General features: G+C 42.4%; 1 protein-coding gene across 2 annotated transcripts in view; it reads right to left on the bottom strand.

Moving 5' to 3' along the window:
• Nucleotides 1–25,341, bottom strand: part of EPS15 (epidermal growth factor receptor pathway substrate 15) — a 2,462,763-nt gene that overhangs the window by 933,606 nt on the left and 1,503,816 nt on the right. For both annotated transcript variants that reach the window (XM_044086083.1, XM_044086082.1), the window contains exon 14: nt 8,718–8,879. In XM_044086083.1, coding sequence (XP_043942018.1) covers nt 8,718–8,879 — 162 coding nt within the window. The remainder of the gene's footprint in view (nt 1–8,717; nt 8,880–25,341) is intronic.

Raw genomic sequence — 25,341 nt, 5'->3', positions numbered from 1 at the left:
TTCTTCGGGTCTTTTCCAAGCAAAAACAAAATGAGATGTATAATCTTATGTCTTAGCTATATGGGTTGCATCCTGCCAATGATATAATAGGTGATCAGCTTCCAAAGCTTCAGGGCACCTTCCATGCACCCAAACCATTTTTCAGATTGAGCTGAGCTGACTGAAAACACAGGTTTGGGCACCAAGCCCTTCAGAGCTTTCATGTTAACAGTGAGAGGGAGGCAGAGCCCTGAAAGGATAATGCTAGGACCAACAAAAATAAAAGTGTCCACACCCTAGCATAAGCAGCACACCAAAAAATACAAGGTGGTGGAGGGAGGGAGCGGCTATTGCAGCAGTGATCATTCCAACATCTACTGTTTAAGTGCATTTACACAACTGTACTATGTTCATCATATTGGTCACTGCTGAAATAGCCTTTAGCCTAGCTTACTACATTTGTGAGGTGGAATGGGAAAGGTACAGGAGCCCCTGGCGAACGGTGCTAGCAAAGGCTGATCTAGACCTAGTGAAGAAATCAAGCTTGTAATGCTTTGTAAATATATGTATTAAGGACCAGGTTGCTGTTTCTACAATACTTCTAGAATATACCCCTTTTCAAAAAGCCACAGATGAAGCCAAGGCCCCTGTGGAGTGGGCCTTGACCCTGGCTGGAATAATTTTCTTGTAATTAGTATAACAAAGGGAACAGCTTTAGACAACAATTTGGAAATAGTACACTTTGACACAGGGTGTCCCTTCTTGCCTTCACAAAAAATAAATAAATGATCTGAAGATCTGAAAGATTTAGTTCCATCAAGATAGTACTTAAGTTATCTGAGAACACTGAAGGTATAGAATAATCTTTCTCCCTCATTTTTAGGTTCAGGAAAGAAAGCAGGAAGATGGGACAGTTTTGCTTAAAGTACACTTTAAGTATAAAAGGAGGAGTAGTTCTCAAAACATCTCTCCGAAACATGAGATAAGGTTGACTCGCCATAAGGGCTTGCCACTCAAACTCTCTTCTTGCAGAGATCACAGCAATCAGTACAACAGTTTTCCATGTTAAGAACCTCAGCTCAGCCATATTAACTGGTTCAAATTGAATATGTGTTAGCTTCTCTAACACAAAATTAAAATTCAAAGTTGGGACCACTGTTTTTCTTGGAGGTCTTTTGCAAAAATCATTCTGGCATGACAATGCGCTGAATGAGGAGGATCCATGGGCAGACATGCTAAAATGGCCTTCAAATGAACCTTGATGGAAGAGTAAGAAAGGCCACAGGATAAAAGCTTACACAAATACTGTAAAACCAAAGAAGAACTAGCCCTGAATAGGTGCTGGTAATCTTGCTGGCACCAACTAGAAAACATTTTCCATTTGCTAACATATGATCTTCTAGTAGCAGGCTTTGTTGTCTCCATTAGTACCTGCTGCATGTCCTCACTAAAGTTCATCAGGTATCAAACACCCTTGATCTTGTGTGTAGATCCATGCTGTGTGGAAGCTTGCGGTAAATGCCACTGGCCATATCCGAAAGAATGGAGAACCATTGTTGCCTGGGTCAGAAAGGAGTCACGACAATGACCTTGAGGGATTCCTTCTGAATCTTCAGAAGTACACTAGATATCAGTTCAATGGGTGGAAATGCATACAGGAACATCCTTGTCCAAGGAAAGGAAAGGAAAAGGCAGTTGTCTTCCAAACTTTCTTGCATGGAGTTCTGGTGCAGAATCTTGACAGCTGACTGTTCAGAGAGGAGGCCAATAGGTCTACCTGAGGAACTTCCCACAGATGGATTAACTCCTGGAAGACCCCTCCCCAGTCTAAATTCCATTCATGAGGATCTGCCCTTGTCCTGCTCAGCTTGTCTGCCACACAATTTTGCTCTGACAGAATGAAGGATGACTGTACAGTGAGATTCCGCTATGAAGCTAAATCCCAAGCTAACATGGCCAGCCTACAATGTGTGTGTGTGTGTGTGTGTGTGTGTGTGTGTGTGTGTGTGTGTGTGTGTGTGTGTGTGTGTGTGTGTGTGTTGGGGTGACCTGGTCATCTCTTGCTTGCTGATATAAAGCATGACCGTGGTACTGTCTATAAAAAATTGAAGAAGTCCATGGGACCAAAAATAATTCCCCATGACATGAACATCTTATAAGAAAGACTAACACAGACAAACAAATGGTGCTAAAATCACAGACAAACTTAATGCCAAGAAATGCAATACGATGCCTTTTGGGAAATCTGCCACCTAGGCTAATTACTCTATTAACAATACACCCCTAAGAGGTAACCTGGTAGTCAGGGATATGGGAGCATATGTAGACAGTAATATAGTCTTTGACCAACATGTGCCCAAGGTAGTAATCATTGTATGTCACCCAAATAAGTAAAGGCATGGCATCCAAGTCCAAGGAAGTCATAGTCCCACTTTATTCTGCCCTTATCAGATCCATCAGTGAGTATAATGCCCCTTCAGCATATACCTGACCAAACATATGTAACAGCTGGAAAACACACAAAGGTTCCTTGCCAGGAGACACCAGGTTATGACATCATCCTATATGGATCACCTTAAAGCCCTATCTCTATACTGTCTTCTACAGGTTACTGAGAGGCAATCAATGCTTGGAAAACAAGGCATCCTCACATCCATCTCTGATGAACCTTTTGTACATCCGTAAAATGACCACCATTAGAAGCACTAGAGTCAAGGACTTAAAATTTGCTTGTGACATAAACAAGACATGAAGGTGAGACAGGTGGGTGTCTCAAAGGATCCCCATGCTCTGGAACAGGGTCTTCTTAAATGTAAAGCAGAGTCTATCCATGACACCATCTAAGAGTAACCTTGACAAATGAATGGGAAATTTAAAATTCATCCCATGTCTCTGATAGATGGAGGCAGACATAAATGTACAAATTAACATACCCCCCCCCCCCACACACACACACACACAAAACCTCAAGAAACATTCTAACCTACCACTTTCTAATAAATGCCCATGATACACAGGGACACAACTGAGCTGTACTGCACAGCTAGGCTTGTAAAGGCCCTGGTGGTCTCTAGCCTACTACATATCCATGAACAACCTATGATTCAGAGAGTGCTGAGTGCCTTGATTAGGGCAAGCATCTGTTTTATATGTATGTGCTTGCATCTGTCCTTGGTGTCCCACACACCTTGCACTTTCATCCTTCTTCAAGCTATTCCCCAAGCAAAGTCTGAGGAGGATGTGGTGAATGACTGCTTTGAGCAGGGAAGGAGATGATGAGACCTGGATTTATGTAAATTTGCTGTCTCCACCAAGTGATTTTTCTTCTAACAAACCTCCTTAAATGTGATTTGAAAAGACAAAGTATGTTGGTGTTGGGACCAGAGAGACTTCAAACAATACTATCTTTCTTATGTGTAGTCTTGCCAGAGGTATCATGAGAAAAATAAATACCATGAGACTCAGAATCTGGGGGTATTCCTATGCAGTGCTGAAAGTCTGAGTGGAAAACCTTAAAAATAGATCTAGATGCAGACCTATTCTTTCATGTGGAAGAAAAGCTCTTTGAGCTGAGGTGTCTACCTGACACCCCAGAAACACTATACTGTGTGAAGGAGTCAAAAAAGACTTTAATTTTCTTTTGGAATCACAACTTGTGTAAGAGATCTTCACCTAAGTAACAGATTCCTGACACTTTGGAAAAGACTTGGCAAAGATAAGCAAGTCATTTAAGTCTGGAAGATTTGGATACCCTGTAGCCTACGATGAGCTACAACTGAAGCTAGACACTTTGTGTACACTCTTGGTGCAGGTGATATCCAAGGCAGAGAACTCATAATGTGATCCAGACACACAAAACCTTAAGAAATAACTGAAATCTGGATGAAAACAGATGTGATAAACATCTTTAAAATCTAGTGTTAACAGGAAATTTAAATGAAGATGATGATGTAACAGTTTGTGAAGTGATATCACAAACAGATTTAGGGAAGAAAGATCCAAAACTGGTCTCCAAACATTTTTTCTTTCTTTCTTTCTTTGGCACCAAAAATATCCTTGAATAAAAACCTTTCCCAACCTGTAAAGGAAAACCAGTTCCATTACACCCTGGGCCAGCATGTGTTAAAGGAGAGAGGGAAGTTAAGGAGTCTGGTCTGGTGGATGAGGAATTGCCCCCAGGAAAGGGGGGATTTTCTCCCAATGCCATCTGTAGCCTTGATAAATTATCTTCAGAACCCATTTGTCTGAAACTGTTCGTTGCCAAAAAGTGCAGATTGACGACTTTCAGTAAAAGGAAAGGGACTGCCAGAGTGCGAGTGTGGGGGGGTAGCAAAGATCCCTTAACTAATCATTCTCACCTGTTGGACTATACTTGGTTTTGGGGGCTTCCTGAATTTGTTTTACCTCCACCCCCCGCCATTTCTTTTTAAACATCTATTTGCCTCCATTTTTTTTTTCAAAATTGGATGAGGAGTTACATAAACCCTTAGAAAATTTAGAAAAAGAGGGCTGAAAATGTGAGATATTCTTGGCATCAATTTACCCCTTTCATCACACTTTTTGATAAAAGGAGAGGGTGGGGAGTTGGTATAATGGTTAAGGTGTTTACCACACAGACACAAGGTACAGGGTTTGATTCTCACCTTTGAAATGGAAAATGGCTATATCTAAAATGGCCCACAAGGCCAGCAAGCCCAGTGCTTGCCTATGAACCTACAACCTGTGCAGCAAAAACAAAATTTCCATCCAAAGTAGAATTTAAAATCTCACTTTTTACATCATTAGGGAGGTTCTGAAAATGCAACTAGACAAACCACCTAAAAAAAGTACAAGTGGCCATACTAAATTATTTAATGCATATTTTTCCTGAAAATACTGCAGACAAAACATCCCTCATACTTTCACAAATAGTCAGAATAAACTAACATATGAGCCTGGCAATTCAAAATTTAGAAAACCAAAGTTGCAGAAGTATACACTTTTTGCCATACTTGTCAATCTGCCCATCTTTGTCAGAAAGAGTACGACTGGAATTAAACAAATGTTTAGCAGCAAAAGGATTAACTAAAGTTACAGCTGCTGGGTCAGGTTTGGAAAGAGTGTATAAAAACTTAAAAGACTACAGAACTTTACACATTATATTTGCCTTTTTAGGGGCAATAGGTTGACTATCAGGGAAATTGCAGGGAGTGACGCGCACATACTCCAGAGCTGACAGAACTGAGGGAAATAGTGAAGGTTCTGGAAATTACTTCTGTAACAGCTCACAGTATTTTCTGAGAGACTCTGCATGTTTAGTGTTCTCCCAATGAAAACACTGACACATTCTGGAAATAGTCTCAGACAGAGAAACTCCCCCAAAAAGACAATCAGAAACCAAGTTTGAATCAGAAAACTGAGAAGGAAACCCTGCATCTGCCCCTTCGTACTCCTGTCTAGATTCAGAATCGTGAATATCTGCATGAAGAGAGGTATCCTTGTTTTTTTACTAGAAATCACCTTAGAAAGAAGCATCAACAGCATGGATTAACCCAGAGCCAGACCCATAATTATTCCTGTCTAAGGAAATTTAAAGAGTTGCTACATGTTTAGTTTTCAGTTTATTTCTGACACGGAAAATGGGAACAACAGTGTTATTAATGGGAGCAATGGCTTCCCCAGGGATAGGTACAACATTCTGATCAAACAGGGAAGTTTTCTCGGTTCTCACTCACAGGGCTAACAAAACTGGTTCTCCCTTGCTATTGAGGGGACTCCAATAACCACAGATGATGTTGTCTAACTCCTGGTCCATAGCAGCTTTTAGGTGCTACACCAGAGGTATCTAGAGTATAAGATGAGTAGCCTGAAAAACAAGCCATGGCAACAGCAGAGCCACCCACATGCTGCTGAGTCAGACTGCTTGCTTGCTGTGGTGGCAAGGGTTATTTGCTTACCTTTTTCTTTTTGTGGCTGGAAGAAGGACCAACCATGGGACCCACAGTCTGCACCACAAGCAAGCCAAAAATGGTACCTCTATCCAGGGGGAACATCATGCAAAAGTCGATAAAAATTTAAAATTGTTAAAAGTCACCTTTTTCACACAAAAATACAGTAAAAAGCATGTTAATACACTTTATCAGCCCCATAAGTGAAATAAATAACTTTAAAATTGATAGGAAAAAAATGCGCTCCAGTTTAAAAGTACAATTAAGTCTCATGATAGGTCATCAAAAATAACTCCTAGTTTTAAAATAAATTTTCTAAAAAGGAAGGTACATTAAAACAACATTTTTTAATGCAAAATGTTTTCCCCCCAAAGGGAACTTATTTGCCTATCAAAGGAACAGCACAAGCCAACCACCAATCCTAGGCAGTATATAGCCAATATAGCTAAGGCTACTGCAGCAGTGATCAATATGATGAACACAGACTGTTCTAACATCTGCTAAAGTGTGGCCATGTACACCCTGCTCAACATATCAGTTAATGAGCTTGTATAATTAGGAAAGAATATTTGGAGTTGTAATCTACGTTTGGTTACCAAGTTTTACAACACCACAGATCTCCTACTGAGATAACCCCCCGCCCACATGCTGATATGTTATATCACTGTGGTGCTGTCTGCAAAATTTATAGAGCCCTGGTCTCAGTGCTGACTGAAAATCTAACATGAAAAAATGGATGGCCATTACCTTTTTCAGGACATCCTTGGAGGATGGATGCTGAATTCAAAACTACTGAAAGTAGGCTCGCTAAACACAGTTTAGCAGTTGTTACCTTAAATAAAAAACAGAATGTGTCAATAATGACATATACTATAAAGCAAACCACAAACTGACACACAATCACACCACCAAGTATGTTGTTGCTCCTGTACATAATTCAAGAAGCTTTGAAATAGTATGTTTTAACTCATTAAGCAGCACACGCACACAGACACTGATATAAAATGTACATGAGTACACCACCAAACATCAAAAGAACAATATGTCAAACAGTCCATTGATAAAATTACACCAACAGAATGTTTCATCAAAAACAATGAAATAACTGAGACAGCAGAGAAAAGGAGAAGCTTCCTTAACCCTGCTCTTCAGTAAACTTGTACAAAACCACTTTTTACACAGTTGAAAAAAATGGGAATTGATTAAACAGGTTGATGATTCCCGCTGATTAAACCAACTCTCAGCCACTGCCACTAGACCCATCTTTCTTTCTATAAATATATACATAGAAAAAAATATATATACATATAAGCTGTGGTGGTGCATCTGTGTGGAGTCTGCATGTCCTCCCTGCGGTCAAGTAGCGTTCGAAAGACATGCGTAGAATGGGCGTGCCTTCATTGAAGGTTGGGCATCGAGCTGGCACCTCGGCACCTGTGAAAAAAATCTACTGCCAATCATTAGCGGACCGGAGTTCTGCTGTGGCGACCCCTAACCAGGAAAAGCCAAAAGAAGAACAAACAATATATACATATATATCACAATGAAATGTTTTTTTTTGGTGGTGGTGTGGGGGGGAGGTTTGCAGTAATATACTTCCTTGTTAATTTTAATACCTTACCAAAATAATGAGGCTTCCACAGTGGTGGTGCTGCGGTAGCGTTGTCGCCTCACAGTAAGATGCTGTCCGGTTCGATTCTCAGCTAGAGCGTCTTCTGCGTGGAGACATGTGTGAATGGGCGTACCTTCGTTGAAGGTTGTGCGTCAGGCCTAGCAAGCCGGTATGTAAAAATCAACTGCCAATCATTAGCAGACTGGAATTCCACTGTGGCGACCCCTAACCGGGAAAAGCCGATAGACACAAACAAACCAAAATAATGAGGCTTATTACAAGGGGATCTCCTCATGCATCAACACGCCGGGTATTCTAATCTGTCAATGTCATAGCAGGCGGACTATAATATGCAACATGCCAAAATCTCTTGGAAAGCTGCATTCTTTGCAAATTCTGTAAACACATTTTGACAGGTATCCACATCAGTATCAGGGCATCTCCAGCATCTCCTAGGATAGGCCAGTAACAGCTGCCGCAAGACAAACAGCATATAATTGTGTTTAGCACTCAAAACATATGATCATAAAACAGCAAGTTGCAAAAGGTTTATCAAAATTGTAAACTCTCTGAAATACTTTTAAACTGTTTTTGCAGATGAGTTTTGCCCCACTGTGCCACTGAGGACCATGCTACTTATACATACTAGTGCCTAGGTTGTTGCACCTTGAATTAAGAATTATCCAAGACTTTTTTTTCCACAAAATTACAATTAATGCTTTTCTGTGATTGCACTTCACAGTGTCAGTTAAAAATGTATAACAGTCTGAATGGCACATGGGAACCTCTTGCACAATCATTCTAGAGAAGCAAATGTAAACAGCAGAAAACTCTATGCAAGCATGTCTGGCGAAAAGACAAACTACAGATACCCCAAAAACAGGTCTCCAAAAGGCTAGAGGGACTTAATCTGCTGGACTCTCACAGCTCTACAGCAGACTGACAGTACAAATACTCAAGCTGGCCACTCAAGGTATGTTGCCATATAGTCAGGGCATGGACAGGAATAGGACCAATAACAACAGGATCATCATTTATTGTTTAAAAATTTGCACTTTACTTCAGATCTACATATAACGTTCAGTCATTTTTAAGACAGATTAAACTCTCTGCTTCCTCAAAGAAAGCAGAAAAAAATGTTTGCCAAAAACACTACTGAAGTGGCAGCCACATTAGTAGCACTGTGAACTAGAACTTACCAACTGGGATTCACCTGTACATTTTTGTCTGACATCACTTAGCTGCTCCTCAAGTACAGCTTTCTTTTCATCTAGGCCACAGAGAACATCCTGCACCTCTTGTCGCTGGGACTGCAGTTTCTGCAAATTGATGGTTTCCTTTTCAATTTCATCTTGAAGATCCTGAAAGCCAGTAAAACAGATATAAACATATACATATATTATGAATATAAAAAAGCAATACAGTACTGAGATGCCTTAGAGGGATGCATCAATAAACACATCATCTTATGCTACCTTCTGTAATCTATTTATCTTAACATTATTTACTACATATGGTGAACAGGCAAGTTGTGCTGAACATAAATTACCATTTTCAGACAAGGTCTGGGGCAGGTTATCTGGGATGCACCGAAAGACAGAGGAATAATAAATATTGGAAGCAGAAAAGTAAATAGTTAATTTTAAAACAGTGAAATGCAGTCAACTATCTAAAGATCTAGTCAAAAATAAGACTATATGTAAATCCAAAAAACTGAAGAAAGGCAAAACAGCATCCAATCAAAAAACCTGAAAATAGAATAAAGTGCCCAGAGAAAACTAAAACTGCTGTGACCACTTGGATAAAAACAATCAGAACTTAATTAAACCACACTTTACACACAATGAATTGCTAAGCGCTCTCTTTTATTAGAACTTCAGAGCTAAAATTTTAGCTTCATTTGCATGTACTTCAGGATGTGTCACTGTATAGGATATCATATCAAATGATGCAGATTCTTTATACAGATACACAGACCTACAATTAAGGCAGCACTATCTTCTTCAATTAACAGGAGTTTCATTATCCTATTTAACTTTCCTATTTTTTTTTTCACGACGCCACGTGGGCAAGGGGAGGGAAAGGAAAGGGCAACCCTGACCTAACACAATAAGAAAAAATCACTCACTCAAAAATCTCAAGAAAAATGTTATTGAAACAAGCACCACACCTGGAGCTCCGACACCACGATGCTAGGCAAACCAGCGGCAAATGAGATCTGAGGGAAGGAAGGAGATGAAGGGGTATTATGAGTAAGGGGAGGAGCTTGGAGCTTGAATCAGATGCTGGTGAAACTGCCCATCTCGGATCTGATCCAGATCTGTATACCCACAGGTTGAAGAGCAAATGAAGTAAACTACTTCAGATACTGGGATACCTATACCTCAGCTGTAAGTTATGCCTAAAATCTCTTTATTCCTATAGATTTTACTAGTTTCTCCCAAGTTCTTATACTTTGAATTGCCAATATCTGATTAACACTCTTAATAGTATATCCCTCGACATAGTCCTTTTGTTTACCATCCACCAATATATCCCAGTCATCCAGTTTTGCCTCACCAAGCCTTCTCTGCTTGAGTCACTAACATATTTTTTCATTTGTGGGTCATAATTCTGAAGCTGCATCTCGCATAGATCAATTTCAGTTGGGAGGTCTTAAAATACAACTCATGAACAGGCATACCCAAGCTACCCTGTTCTTTTGGCAGTATTAACTTTTCAATTTGTACAGACTTTTTCTTACCTTCCGAGAAAAAAATCTTTAATTTCCCTGCACATTCTTTGACATATCTGCTGTTCTAGTTGGAAGAAATAGCTTATTCAGTAAAAAAACTACAAGAAAGACCTGTCAAGCTATAGTCCTCACTGTGTAACGCCTTAAACCTACTGTAGTGGCCTGAATGTACCCATAAAATCTTAAAAAGTAAAAAGTCATGGGCATTCAGAAGACATGTAGCTGAAAGAATAGTTGTGTAAAACCTTACAACAACCATAGATGACCTTCTCTTCTATGTGGTAGTATTCTTAACATGAGGGATTCGCTGCCAAAGGTAGCCCAGACGTTCGGCCAGGATACAAAATACTAACTACTGCAAGGTATGTGGGACATCACATGTAGGCCAGCAGCCAGTGCCGGCTATAAAAGTGATGTCCACATGTACCATCCTCAAAACTGAATGCCCCAGTAAGAACACCAGCCAAAGGAATAAAGGAGACAAGCATATATCCAATGAAAACTACAACACCAGGGGGAAGGTGAGGGGGACTGAATACTGCAACACAGAAAAGAAGAACATCTATTGTTATGGTATGATTTTACACAACTATTCTACAGCCTTCTATTCTTATGCTGCAGTATTCTTAACATGAGGAAGAGTACCAAAGCTCATGAAGAAGAAAGGGAGGGGGAAGGAGAAGAGGTCCTATCTAAAAAACATGGAGAATGGCTCTAGCAAAGCCAGCTCTAGATTTGGAGATGCCATCCAGTTTAGCGTTTAGTGAAGGTATGAATAGAAGACCAAGTAGCTGCTTCCAAGATGGTATTGGTATCCAACCCTTTGAAAAAGGCACCTGAAGAAGCCACAGCTCTTGAAGAATAAGCCTTAACAGGAGTAGAAAGGCTCTTACTATGAAAAGCATAACAGAAGAAGATAGCTTTAGAAATCCAAGTAGAAATAGTCTGCTTGGACACAGGCAATCCCAGAGGTCTGGGATGAAAAGAAACAAAAACTGATCAGATTTCCTGACAGCCTTAGTTTTATCCAAGTAAAATCGGAGTTGTCTATGCACATCCAATGTGTGTAGAACTCTCTCACTAGATGATTGGGGAGATGGGAAAAAGGTGGACAAATGAACAGAATGGTAAAGTGACAACTCATTCACACACCTGGGCATAAAAGCAGGATTAGTACGCAAGGAAACTATCCTTATGGAAAACCAGGAAGGAGGGAGAAGCCATCAAGGATTGAAGCTCGGACACCCTCCTGGCTGAAGTGATAGCCAATAGTGGCAAAACCTTCTAAGTACAGTTCTGCAGGGAAGCTGTAGCTGCAGGTTCAAATGGAGACAAAATTAGTTTTTCCAAGACAAAACTGAGATCCAAAGGAGGAGAAACAGGCTTCCTGGGAGGTCTGATGTGAAGGACGCCTTTAAGGAAGCATTTAACCTCCAATTTAGAGGCCAAAGGAGGAGATAAAGGCAGACAAGCAGACATGGCCGAAAGATGAGCTTTCACAGAGGACTAAGCCAACCCAACCTTCAGTAGTTCACACAAGTACAATAAAAACCTGGGTTACATCCACAGAAAGTGGGTCCAGTTTACGAGAAAGAAACCAGATGGAAAACCTCTTCCATTTGGATAAGTAGGATTTCCTAGCACTGAATTTTCTGACCTCCTGCAGAACCCTAAGCACATCCTCTGAAAAGAGTTGCCTGAAAGGAATTAGAAGCCTATCACCAATAGTGTCAGATATAGAGTTGAAATATGTGGGTGAATTAGAGATCCCTTGTCTTGTGTAAGAAGATCCACCCTGTAAGTTAACTTGTGATGACTGCCCTTGACTACATGCAGAAGAAGAGGGAACAAATGCTGTCTTGGCCAAAAGGGACTCACCAGCAAATTTTTTTTTTTTTTTTCCTGCTGAATCTTCAGCAGAACTTTCTGAATATGAGGGAAAGGGGGGAATGTTTAGAGAAATATTCCCTTCCAGTAGAAGGTAAGGGTGTCCACCCTTCCTCACCAGAGGATCTGGAACTCTAGCATAAAATTTTGGATGTTGTCTGTTTAGAGGGAAGGCAAAGATATCTACTTAAGGAATACCCCACCGGTAGAGAATGTCCAGAAACAGATCCCTGTGAAGCATCTATTCATGGGACTGAGTCACAGACTTGCTCATTGTGTCTGCCACTACATTCTGAGTGGAGGAGGTGTACATTTCCTGAAGGGAGACCTGGTACTGAGTTGCTGGTTCCCATGCCATGAGGGCTAGCCTGCACAGAAGGTATGATTTTGTTCCTCCGTTTATTTACATACCAAAGAACTGTGGTGCTGTCTGTAAACAGTTTTTTAGAGGACCTGGATGAAAAACAGAGTGAAAGGTCTGTACAGTGAAGATCAGGGCTCTCATCTCTTTTATGTTTACATGCTCCTTCCTTTGAGAAGGGGACCAAAGATCTTGAACATTCAAGGATGCAAAGTCTACCCTCAGCCCATATCTGAGGAGTCTGTTAACAATTCCTGAATTGGAAGAGGAGGATGCAGAGAAAGATCTGGGTTCAGGGAAATTTGTGAATCCACCAATGAAGTTCCCACTTCAGACAAGGAAGAAGAGGAACAACAAAGTCCAGTGAGTGTGCATGTTGGCTCCAAACTGACTTGCGGTACCACTGAAATTTCCTCATGTGAAGTTTCCCCAGATGTAACATGGAGATGGTGGATGCAATGAACCCGAGAAGGTGGAGAAACTTCCTTGCTGTAAGAGATTGCAGAGGGAGGAGGTCTTGGAAGAATTTGGTTAGAGCTTGAATTTTCTGACGGGGAAGGAAGGCCAACATTTGATCTGTCTGTATTCTGCACCCCAGGAAGACATGGTCTTGTGAAGGGGTGAGGAAAGATTTGTGTAAGTTTATTGTGAAACCCAGCCTTTGAGGAAGGGAAATAATGAAACGGAAATTCTGTCAGAAGGTCTCTGGAAGGAGTGCCTGGGGCAGGAGATTATCCAGATATGGAAAGATCTGTACATCCTGAAGTTTGCAGTAAGCTGTTAGCCAAGCATTCTGTAATACCCTTGGCGCCGTAGAGAGACAAAAGGGCAAAGCAGAGAAAGTATTGCTGTGTAAAATCTTACCATAACTTTAGATGTCCTTCTCATCTATATCCATAATAAAAGGGAGTCTTGCCTCTGGTCGACTCACGTACATCCAGCCATTCTACAAAAGATAGATGCTACCACTAGGGTGTGTGTGATGTCCCGTGTCTCTTTCTGCGGATGCCGGTCATAAACGGACGTCGGGTGCAAAACAGATGTCAGCACGCACCTACCTCAGAACTGAATGCTGCCAGAATCAGCGGCTAAGGGGTGGGTACTCCAGGAGTCAGGCAAGTGTGAAGGGGAAAACAGGGTGGGAAACTATACAGCAGCATATAGAAGAGAAGGACATCTAAATTTATGGTAAGATTTTACACAAAAATACTATGTCCTTCTATTCATATGCTGCTGTATCCGTAACACAAGGGAGAATGCAAAAGCTCCTGTACTAAGATTTGGGTGGAGGACCAGAAATATTTTCCAAAAACCCATGAAGGATGGCTCTGAAAACTAGAAACGATGTCCAACTTGTAGTATTTGGTGAAGGTATGGACTGAGGACCATGTAGCTGCTTCTGAAATATCAGCTGTATCCAAACCCTTGAAAAAGGGCCCAGAGGAGGACACTGCCCTCTTACAGTGTGCCTTTACTGGAGAGGAAAGCCTTCTACCATGGGTTGCATAACAAAAGGAGATGGTTTTAGATATCCATCAGGATATGGTTTGCTTGGAAATAGGGTGGCCCAGGGCTCTTGGGTGGCTGGAGACGAAGAGCCTGTCTGACTTACAGATGGGTTTATCTTAGCCAAATAGTATCTGAGTTATGTGTGTGCATCTAAGGAATGAAGTATCCTTTCCTCTGGGTTTTGGGATGGAGGGAAAAAGGTTGGCAGGCTGATGGCCTGATTCAAGGACAGTTCATTGACCACTTTGGGCATGAAGGTCGGGTAGGTACGTAAAGACACCCTGTCCTTATGGAAGACAGTAAATGGATAAGAAGCCATAAGGGCTTGAAGTTCCAAAACCCTTCTGGCTGAAGTAATGGCTGCCAAGAGTATAGTTTTCCAAGTACAGTGTTGGAGGAAGCAGTCTTTGGCTGGCTTAAAGAGTGGGAGAGTCAACTTCACCAGTACAAAATTTAGATCCCAAGGAGGTGGAATGGGATTCCTTGGGGGTCTGAGGTGCAGAACCCCTTTCAGGAAACGTTTACCTTCTAACCTAGAAGCCAAAGATGGTGTTAGTGGCAGGCATGTGGAGATGGCAGATAAATGGGTCTTGATGGAAGAATAAGATAGTCCAGGCTTCATCAAATCACACAGGTAGGATAATACCACTGGAGGTTCTACAGACAGTGGTTGTAAAATGTGTTTTTGACACCAGACAGAAAATCGCTTCCACTTTGAAAGGTACAATTTTCTGGTAGTTGGTTTTCTGAGCTCCTGCAAAACCTGAAGCATGGCCTCTGTGTGTAGGTGTCTGAAGGGAATCAGTGCCCTATCACCCACAGTGTAAGGTTCAGGGTGGATAGTTGGGAGTGTAAGAGCATTCCCATATCATTGTACTGACTGGCCTTAGCTAGATGGGAGTAATAGGGAGAATCAATGCTGCCTTGGCCAATAGAGAGTCACCAACAAATTGAGGTTGCCCTTTCTGAATTTTCAGCACAACTTTTTGTATGAGAAGGAAACGGGTGGGATGAAAAGCGTACATCCCCTTCCAAGGGAATGAGAGAGGATCCACCCTCCATGCTTCACGATGTGGTACCCTGGAGCAGAAGGCTGGAAGCTGACTGTTCATGGGGGAGGCAAAAAGATCCACATCTGGAATATCCCATCGATGGACCAGTTCCAGGAACACATTCCTGTTAAGCATCCACTCGTGAGATAGAGTCATGGTCCTGCTTAAAGAATATGCCATCACATGGGTCTGCTGAAGGCATGTAGACAGCTTGGATATTGACTGTCTCTTCAAGGCGATTTCCCTTGCTTGCAGGGCCAAACTGCACAGGAGATAGGACCTTGACCCCCCCCCGTTTGTTGATGTACCAAAGTACAGTGGTATTGTCTGTGTAAAACCTCAGCGTGCCTGGTAGGACATGATCCCTGAAGATTTGTAGAGCCAATATCAAGGCTCTCATCTCCTTGATATTGATGTGGTCTTTCTTTTGAGTGATGGTCCACGAGTTTCTCACTCTCCATTTTCCTAAGGGTGCTCACCACCCTGTGTCTGAAGCATCTGTGAAGAGATCCGGCTTAGGGGGCAATGGTTGCAGGAGCAGGCCTGGGTTGGCCTGAATCTGGGCTATCCACCAATTCAGTTCCCTGGCAAGGCAATGCAGGATAGGGACCATGAACTCCAGGGGATGCAGATATTGCTTCCAAATTGTTCTCAAGTACCACTGGGACTTCCGCATGTGAAGCTTTATCAAGGGTACCATGGGGATGGTGGAGGTCATAAATCTCAGAAGTCTGAAAAATGACTTTGAGGGGAAGTACTTCCTTGAAATAAGAAGTGAGTTCGACAATTTTTTCTGAGTGAAGACAGGCCATCATCTTCCCTGTTAGGATATGACATCCCAGGAACACCTGAACCTGTGTAGGTACCAAGGATGACTTTCTGAGATTTATGGTGAATCCCAGACTTCTCAAAAGGGAAATAATGAATTCCAGGTGTTATAGGGCCATTGGAACTGACACTGCCTGTATCAGAACATCATCTAGATAGGGGAAGAGTTGGATTCCCCTTGTCCTGTCAAAGGCCATGACTGGTGCAAGGCATTTTGTAAACACTCTTGGGGCCGTAGAGAGACCAAATGGCAAAGCACAGAACTGAAAGTGCACATAATCCACTAAGAAGCAGAGGAATTCCTGAAGAGGGGATGGATTGGGATGTGCAAGTAGGCATCTTTTATATCCAAGGATACTAAGAAGGCTTGGAGAAGGATCAGAGGAAGAAGGGTAGGAAGAGTAAGCCTCCAAAAGGAGGAAACGTGGAGGAAGGTGCTGAGATGGGATAAATCCAGGATTGGCCCCCAGGGACCTTCTTGCCTGGGGACCAGGAACATCCTGGAGTAAAACTCCTTTCCTCTTGCATTTGTAGGGACTTCTTGAATTTTTCCTTGAGCAATGAGTTCCTGAAGAACTGGAGGGAAGAAAACCAGCTGGTCTCAAGGACGTTGAGAGATGCCTTTGGGAGTAGACTTGGCCATCCATATCATGAAGTATCCCTGTTTTATTATACAGAGGACCTAAGAGTCCTGGGTAACCTGATTCCAAGCAGGAAAGGGAAGAGAGAGAGACACAGAGAGAGGGAGATAGATGCATGGAAAGAGGGGTGTCTGGATGTAGTCCCTGGTAGTCACAGGCTACCAGGATTACCCTAAAAGGGCTATTTGGGAGCAGGGGTAGAGGGAGCAGACCTGGAAGAGGACCGTTTCCTGGAATCTTTTTGGCTTTTTGTTGGCATTTGTCTGTCAGGCCTTCTTACAAAGGAGGTCTTGACAGGATAATTTCTTTGAAAGCGTGGAATGGGGGGGGGGGGGGGAGACAAAAATGTGTTTCAAATCCTGTAGTTCCTTACCCTTCACTTGCACGGCCTTGAAGAGATCAGCTGCTGCTGTACCAAATAAATCTTTGTTGTCCAGAGGAGCATCCAGGAGTTTTGACTTGATGTCATCAGGGAGAGGCTGCAATGTAAGCCAGGAGTATCTCCTAATGACAGACCCAGAGGCAGTAGCCCTACATGAGGCCTCTCTTGCATAACTGCACTTGATAGAGTGCTTGGTTACCTGAGTTCAGGAATTCAAAAGAGTAGATATTTTAGCCTTGGCTATGGAGTCAGGGAGGCTTCCCAATTGTTTAGCCACATCAGCCATCACAGCCAGGGAGTAGCTGGCCACATGGGTCTGGTAGTTGATGGCACTCACTGCTAAGGTAGCAGAAGTGTATACTTTTTCCCTAGGCTTTCCATTAATCTGCTCTCCTTATCAGACAGCAGAAGGGAGGTGGAAGGCAGTAGCTTGGAGGTTTTGTCTGCAGCCACAGTAATGACCAATGGGTCTGCAGAGGGGGCTCTGTAAAGAACTTTAGCCTCATTAGGGACTTTGCAGAACCTGTCTGGGCATTTGGGTGAGGGAGGTTGAGAATCTGGACTTTCAGAAGTAGGCAGGAAAGCATCCAAGAAGGCAGAGTGCACTGGAGGTACAGCAGACGGGTTAGGAGACTCCATTTGTAAAAGTTCATACCTCTTTTCGGTCTTGGTGACCTGATTGCTGTTCACTTGAAGAAATCTTTCATTTGAACTATAGTTTCCCTGAAGGTGATGCCCTCTCTCCTGGGGAATCTGCACCATTAGACTCCTTCTCTGGGGAAGCATATCCCAGAGGAGAAGCAATTTGAGAAGTACAAGTGAGGAATTCATCTCCTGATGAATCCTCTTCTTCAGAAGAGATGCTGAGACCAAGTTTACCCTTAGGGGTAGATGCAGTAGGGGCCTGGACCAGAGTAGGGACTTGGCATAAGGCCAAGAAGGGATTTAGAAGGCCTTGTGTGAAGGCCTGCCAGTCAGGAAGCTGTTCGGAGGCTAAGGGAATCAGAGAAGGTGCAGAATACTTCAAACAGTAAATACAAATTCAAACCACATCAACTTTCTCCAAGCAAAAGACAAGCCCGCCCCCAAGGTAAGCAGGAAATAACAATTAACCTATTGTATGCTTCTTTAAAAATCCAGCTTGTTGTAAAACAAAAATGTGTGCAGTAAATATATTTGTATATGTGTAAATATAAATATAGCTCATCAGTTCGAAAACACTCTTAAAAGACCTTTTAAAAGTATATTCATAAATATTTAAAAACCATGCTAACATTAAAACCAGTAGTTAAGATAACAGTAAAAAGTGAGAAGTCAAGAATGAAGTGTAAAATTGAAAACAGTATGAAATAAAATACTTTACCACTGTGTGAAAAAGTATTAAAATCTTACAACTTTCAGTAGTAGTTAATAATGAAAGTTCTAAAAGTAGGATGAAAAAATGTAATAAAACACTTATATTAGCCCCATGTTGTCTGAATTTAAAACCATCAAGCTGAAAAGCTATAAAGACTGGAGCAGAGAAAAATAATCCTGTAAAGGACGTTCGGTGAATATGATAAAAGGTGGAGTAAGAGTGTACACATTCACATGAACAACTCTAAATGCAGATACATTCTGTATAGATAACAACTACGTGAATGTGAAAAACCATGTGTATGTATAAACATGCATATACATAACTAAACAAATAAATAAAACTTTGACTATTTAGATAAATATTTAACATACCCTGTTTAAGCAAAAATGTGAAAACTTTCTTGCAGGCTGAAGTGAATAAGGTATATATTCACCTTATTAAACTCTTTAGTTTAAGGATGCAAGATATGGAATAAACTTCATTCAGTCCTGGCAGGTAGCAGGCCCTGGTACGAAGTTGCCATATTAATTCCAGTTTTTCTAGGAATAATGAACTAGGGCCACCCCTTCCAACACTTGTAACCTGGTTAATCACTCTAAATTTAAAAGAGTATAATGGAAAAGCACTCACATGTCTACCCAGAGCATTTTCCTGCTTTGATGTTCTGATGCTGTAAAGGTGTTTGTAAACCCTTTCCTTTAGTTTCCTGTCCGACTTCCCAGTATAAAAAGCTGGGCAGGCTTGACATTGGGCCAAATAGACTATACTTTTAGTATTACAGTCAAATTTTCCTTTTGATGCATATGGCACTCCTCTGATTGAGAAGTTGACCCTAATCTCCATAACTGGGCATTGCGGGCACATGCTACACTTTATCATCCCTTTCCTCTTGCTTCCTAAACTGTCTTCCTTTCTAGTCTGTAATAAGCTTTTTAAATTCCTGCCACATCTAAAAACTACTCTGGGGGGGGGGGGGTCCTTCAATTTAGCATATAAATTGTGGTCAAGGACAATTAAATCCCAGTTCTTATTAATGATGTCTTTGATATCATAACTATTCCTACTAAAAGTAGTAATAAAAGTAGACCCTACTAAAGGAGCATTATCATGAACCATCCAAACTTGGTTGATTTCCATTTGTTCCTCATTAATTTTAACCCCCAGTATAGGTTTGGTACATGCCCCTATGCCTCTTGATTTGTACTTCTCTTACCATGGAATGGAGGGCGCACCAGTTGGTTCAGTCCTAGATTTCTTGGCCTTTTAGACTGGTGGCTTATCTGACGGACCCAACGTTGGATCCATAGCTTTAGACAAATGTTTGAGACGCTGATTCTCTAGATAAAGTTTTAACGCTGCTAGTCGACTTCTGAAGGTTTTGGGGACAAAGGCTTGACAAAAATTACTAGCCTAGATGGTTTGTCTTGCCATATAAGTGTTACATCTTGTGCTATTTCTGCTAAATATTTAAGCTGTTGGCTGGCTAAGATTAACCTGCAATCAACTGGACGTATAAGCTAAATTAAGTACACTTTTATCTGCACTTTTTTCATATAGCACACCGCATTTTATTGATTTTTTTTCACTGAATATTAATTGAATTGAATATTATGGTCTCTCCGTGTCTCTACAGTTGGTTCCCCGCCCGCCCTCCCTGTTCTTGTTGTGGTGTTAATCTTGGTGGCTTTGAAAATGCACGCCCCACTTGTAAATTTCTGTTTGGACTCTCCTTATAGGCCCATCTCATTTGCTCACTCAACTGAGTACAGTGAGATCATATTTTGATTTCAGACACGCCTACTAGTCCCATCTCTTCAGCTTTATCTACTGTGTACAGACAGAGCATTTGGGAAGGACAACCACAGTAGCCTCTTAATCCTGCTCTGTCCCCCCCTCGAAAAAAATAAAAATTATACTTTATTCAGCTGTTCTTACTGCAACTGTCTTAGTTTGCTGTTTTGTGTGCTCTTATTTATTCAGTTGCTCTTACTCTGCACTTATTACTGCTAGTTAGTAACCTCCTAATTTACTGCCTTCTGCGCTTGTTTTTAGTCACTTGTTAATTTAATTGCAAAAAAAAAAATTCTAAGCTTGTTTCCTGCCTTTCCTATAACTAGTCTAGTCCAGATAAAGATTTGTTGTAGCCAGGACAGTTTGTAAGCTTCTGAGCGGTGCCAAAGTCTGCCCTTCAGTTTTTTCCTTATATCTGCTAGTTCTCACCTCTACTGCACTTTTAATAGCTTATCAGTCTAGCACTTTACCAGACTTCTTTTAGCATTTACTGTATCACACAAAAGTGCTATCTGCACTAAACGTTCTACAAGGAAACAGCTCCAGTACTTACTATTAAGGCACACCCCTCCAGGCATGTCTAAAGGTCAGTTCCCTGTGCTTTCTCCTATTAACCTGATGAACTTGGGAATCCTGAGGCAATGTAGCATCTCCCTCAAGTACACCGATAACCCTCTCCTCTTACCTCCCAACACTCAGACTTGCGAGAGATGCACTTATATACCCAAATTGGAAGCCACACACTCTCCAGCCAAAACCGGAACAGCTGGTCAAGAGGAGAAGGTCAACACTTGCACCACACCACATGGAACACACAGCCCTCCAAAACACACACCAGCACTGCCTTCACATAAAAACACAAACCGCACACTCACTTTCGTGGAGGCTCTCAATAAAAATCTACCCAAACAAAAGGACCTCCAAGGCAGAAACACATTCGACCACCACAACACAACACTAATCACGAGACACATAACTCTCCTAAACAGTGTGCCACTCAACCAAAGCCCCTAAGGCAAAACAGCATGCCCAACACACTAGTCATAGGTGACTCAATAGTGAGGCACACTGATGTCCCACTCACTAGGTTGAATAAGGAAAATATAATAGTCAGCTGCCTGTCAGGTGTCAGGATCCACCACATAATGCATGCACTCAGGTCCATCAACAACAGGTACAAATATGACTCAGTCATTGCACATGTGGGTGTGAATGACCTGAGATGTACCTTCCTGGATTACATGAAAAGAGACATGGAAGAGCTCTCAGATTATGTAGCTCAGGCTGGTATGACCCTAGCCCTGTGCAGCATCCTACCATCACCCAGAATTATACCACAGTTTGTGTCTTTCGGCTTTTCTTGGTTAGGGGTCGCCACAGCAGAACTCCGGTCTGCTAATGATTGGCAGTAGATTTTTACATGCTGGCTTGCCGGGCCTAACGCACAACCTTCAACGAAGGAACGCCCATTCACGCATGTCGCCACACAGAAGACGCTCTAACTGAGAATCGAACGGGCAACATCTAACTGTGAGGCGACAACGCTGCCGCAGCAGTACAAGCAGAAAATGATTGATTTCAACAATTGGCTAAGTTTTTGTTGACACTCAAAGGGGATCCAGTACCTGTCTGCCTAGGATGACATGACTGACAGACCTTGATGCTTTGCCAGAGATGGTCTGCATCTGTCACCCCTGGGCTTAGTGATACTGGCCAAGGCTCTTGCCAGCCCTATAGTGCCTTTTTTAGGCAGTGTTCCAAAGACCAAATTACCACCATAACAGCTACAAACAAATGCAATCTGAGGGTCATGCTGCTCAATGCTTTAAGTCTAACTCTCAAAATGCACTCACTCGAAGCACTCCACCCACAAACTAATCACCTTAGAAATCCACATCCCTCCCACCCTCCACCCCCACAAAGGTAACCATCATTAAAAACTTCTCCAAAGCTAACTTTGGGCTCCTAAAAACAGAGGTGGCTAACTTCACGGCATGCATGAGGAATAGTTGCATGACTGCCAAATAATGCATCAATGCACTGTACGAACACATACACAATTACATGGATATTGCCATACCCAATAGAACCAAGATGCTCTCCTCCAAAAAGAGGAAGCCAATGTGGTGGTCCCTGCCATAAACAAACTCTACAGCAGAAGGAGGAAATTGATGTGGAATAAGGTGAAGTCTCAAGGCTGGACAAACTCCCTTATCAGCCTCAACAAAAAGTTGAGATCCCTCATCAAATCCTTTAAAGCTAGCTATGAAAACAGAATTGCAGCAGACAGTAAAGACAACCACAAGGCCTTCTATAGTTACATAAAGAATCTCCATGGCAACACCCAGATTTGCTTTGAGCTACTGCACAATGGTACCTCCTATACCGAGCCAACAGATATTGCCAATATACTGGCCGACAGATTCAGTGCCAACTTTACCCCTCCCCAAAGGACCAATCACAATACCAGTAGATTGCCAGGCAGCCAGTATTACTACTGCACAGGGTAAAACAGCACTGTCCACCAAGGCCAATAATACAGCTTCTATGGGACCTGACAATATCCCTGGCTATGTTCTACATGGACTACAGAGTGAACTGGCATCTCCCCTGTGTGCCCTGTTCAATCACAGCCTCGCCTCAGGCTTTGTCCCTACCGAATGGTGCACTGCCACAGTCATCCCTCTGCACAAAGGAGGAGCAACTACAGACCCTGGGAACTATCGCCCCATTAGCCCGACAAGTCTGATATGCAAAGCTATGGAACACATCATCATGGACCTAATAAACATGGATATAGGGAATCTCCAAACTCTGGATCCCACACAGTTTGGTTTTGTGAAGGGTAGATCATGCCTGCTCAACTTAGTCGACTTCTTTGAGTCAGTCACCAGAGCTGTGGATGAAGGCAAGATAGTTTATACAGCCTACCTTGACCTGGCCAAGTCCTTTGATACCATTCCCCACTCAGGAATCATAGAAAGACTCACTAAGCTAGGCATCAACCCCTATATCACTCGGGTTGCAAACTGGCTCAAAGATAGAACCCAAAGTGTGAAAGTAGCTGACTCCAAGTCAGACTGCCGACTAGTCACGAGTGGAGTCCCACAGGGTTCAGTCCTGGGTCCTCTCCTGTTTGCTATCTACTTCTCTGAAGTCCAGGACAACACGAAGGGACTCTGTCTGACAAAGTTTGCAGATGATTGCATGTTGGGAGCTATTATTAACTCCCCAAGTGATGTTGACATTCTACAGAATGGCCTCACTGCGACCAACGACTAGTGTCAGAACCATGACCTTAAGCTCAGTACCAAAAAATGTGTTGTTATCCCCTTTGGGAAAATCCCAGTTCCCATGAATTACCACATTGATGGTAGTCCACTGAACGCAGAAGGCATTTTAAGAGATCTGGGAACACAGGTTGACAGCAACCTCTCTTTTGATCACCACACTGCCACTGTGGTCAAAAAGTCTTTCTATGTGGCACATCTCATTACTAAGGGTTTTGCATCCAGGAAGAAAGAGGTCATTGTCTCCCTCTACTCTTCCCTAATTAGACCAATCATAGAGTACAATGCCCCATTTGGCATGTAGTCAGACACTTGCAATAACTGGAGAAGCTGCAAAAGTATCTCACAAAGAGGATCCTAGGCCTTAAACACTTGTCCTATATGGACAGACTAAAAAAACTCCAACTATTCTCAGTCTCATATCGCCTACTTATAGGCAATCTCTGCTTGACTTACAAAGCCATGTCTGACCCAGCTCCGTTAGAAATGCTAGATCTAAAAAAATCCAAATCCCTCCACACCACATGCTCCAGAGACCTCAACCTCATTACCACAATCAACAGAATGTACTGGAGGGACAGGTTCTTAACCCAGAGACTGCCCATGCTATGGAACAGACTTCCCATACATTTCAAGCCGAGCACCTCGCTGACCCTCTTCAAGAGAAATCTTGATGAGTGGATGGGAAATAGAAAATTCACCCCGAGGTAACTCCAGTGGCTCTACTTGACAGAGGCACTGGGAACTAAGGTTGGGTGGCATGATGTCAGGGTAATCCTATGGCTAGGCTTGTAAAGGCCCCAGGGGCCACTAGCCTAGTACACACCTATGAGCCTTGTGTGGTCGTGTTCTTGGCCTGAGCAAAACAGGCAGAGCTAATGCGAATCCTTATGGAGAATTTGCCTTCCACACCTACACTTGCCCTTTCTACCTGACATGAAACCCCAAAGCAGTAGCTAAGACATAATCAAAAACCCCTATGGGATACTTATCTGAAGTCGGATAAGATGAGTTCACTTTTTCCAAAACAGCGACGAGTGGAGCTGGCAGTCACACAGGCGGCAGAAAAGTTATGAGGTAGGTGCGTGTTAACATCCGTTTTGTACCCGATGTCCACAAAGAGAGATGTGGGAAGTCACACGCACCCTAGGGGTAGTATCTATCTTTTGTAGAATGGCCAAACGTACATGAGTCGATACAGCAGCATATGAATAGAAGGACATCTGAAAATGTGATGAAGCAACAGAAAAACACAAATTTCCTGAAAAGGGGGTGAATAGGAATGTGAAGGTAAGCATCCTTGATGTTCAGGGATACCATAAAAGCTCGTGGAAGGATGAAGGGAAACAAAGTAGGCAGAGAAAGCATCCAGAAGGTTGGGACTTTTAGGAAAATGTTGAGGTATGAAAGATCCAGAATCGGTCTCCATGGGCTATCTTTTCTAGGAACCAGAAATATCCTGGAGTAGAAACCTCTTACTGTTTGGTGCAGTGGAACTTCTTGAATAGTTCTTTGGGATTCCAAAACCTGGAGGACCTCTGGAAAAATCTCTATTTACACTCGAGGTGGCTGCAGAATACCCATGAAAGATGGAAGACTCTCCCCAGTTCATGAAAGACTATCTGTGTATAATGGAAAGGACCCACAAATCTTGAGTTATTTGTGCCCAGACCAGAAGGGACAGGGAAAGGCGCTGAGAGAGCGAAAGTGGCTTAGAAAAGGTTGGTAGTCACAGACTACCTGGCTTGTCTGGAAAAGGCCGTTTTTGAGCAGGAGTAGACTGAACGGATTTGGAAACAGTAGGTTTCCTATCACCCTTCTTACCTCTGGAAGGAGGAGTGCAAGATTGTTTCTTAACAAAGGGAGGTTTAGCTGGGCAATTCCTTTGGAATTTAGGAACCTGAATCACGCAGATGTGTTTTAGGTCCTGTAATTCTTTGCCTTTCTACTGCAAGGACTTAAACAAGCCTGCTCCTGCAGCCCCAATC

This window comes from Protopterus annectens, chromosome 10.part0 (genome assembly GCF_019279795.1).
Source record: "Protopterus annectens isolate FY-2018-M chromosome 10.part0, PAN1.0, whole genome shotgun sequence".
Taxonomy (NCBI): Eukaryota; Metazoa; Chordata; order Ceratodontiformes; family Protopteridae; genus Protopterus; species Protopterus annectens.
This window is presented reverse-complemented; position numbering and strand designations above follow the sequence as displayed.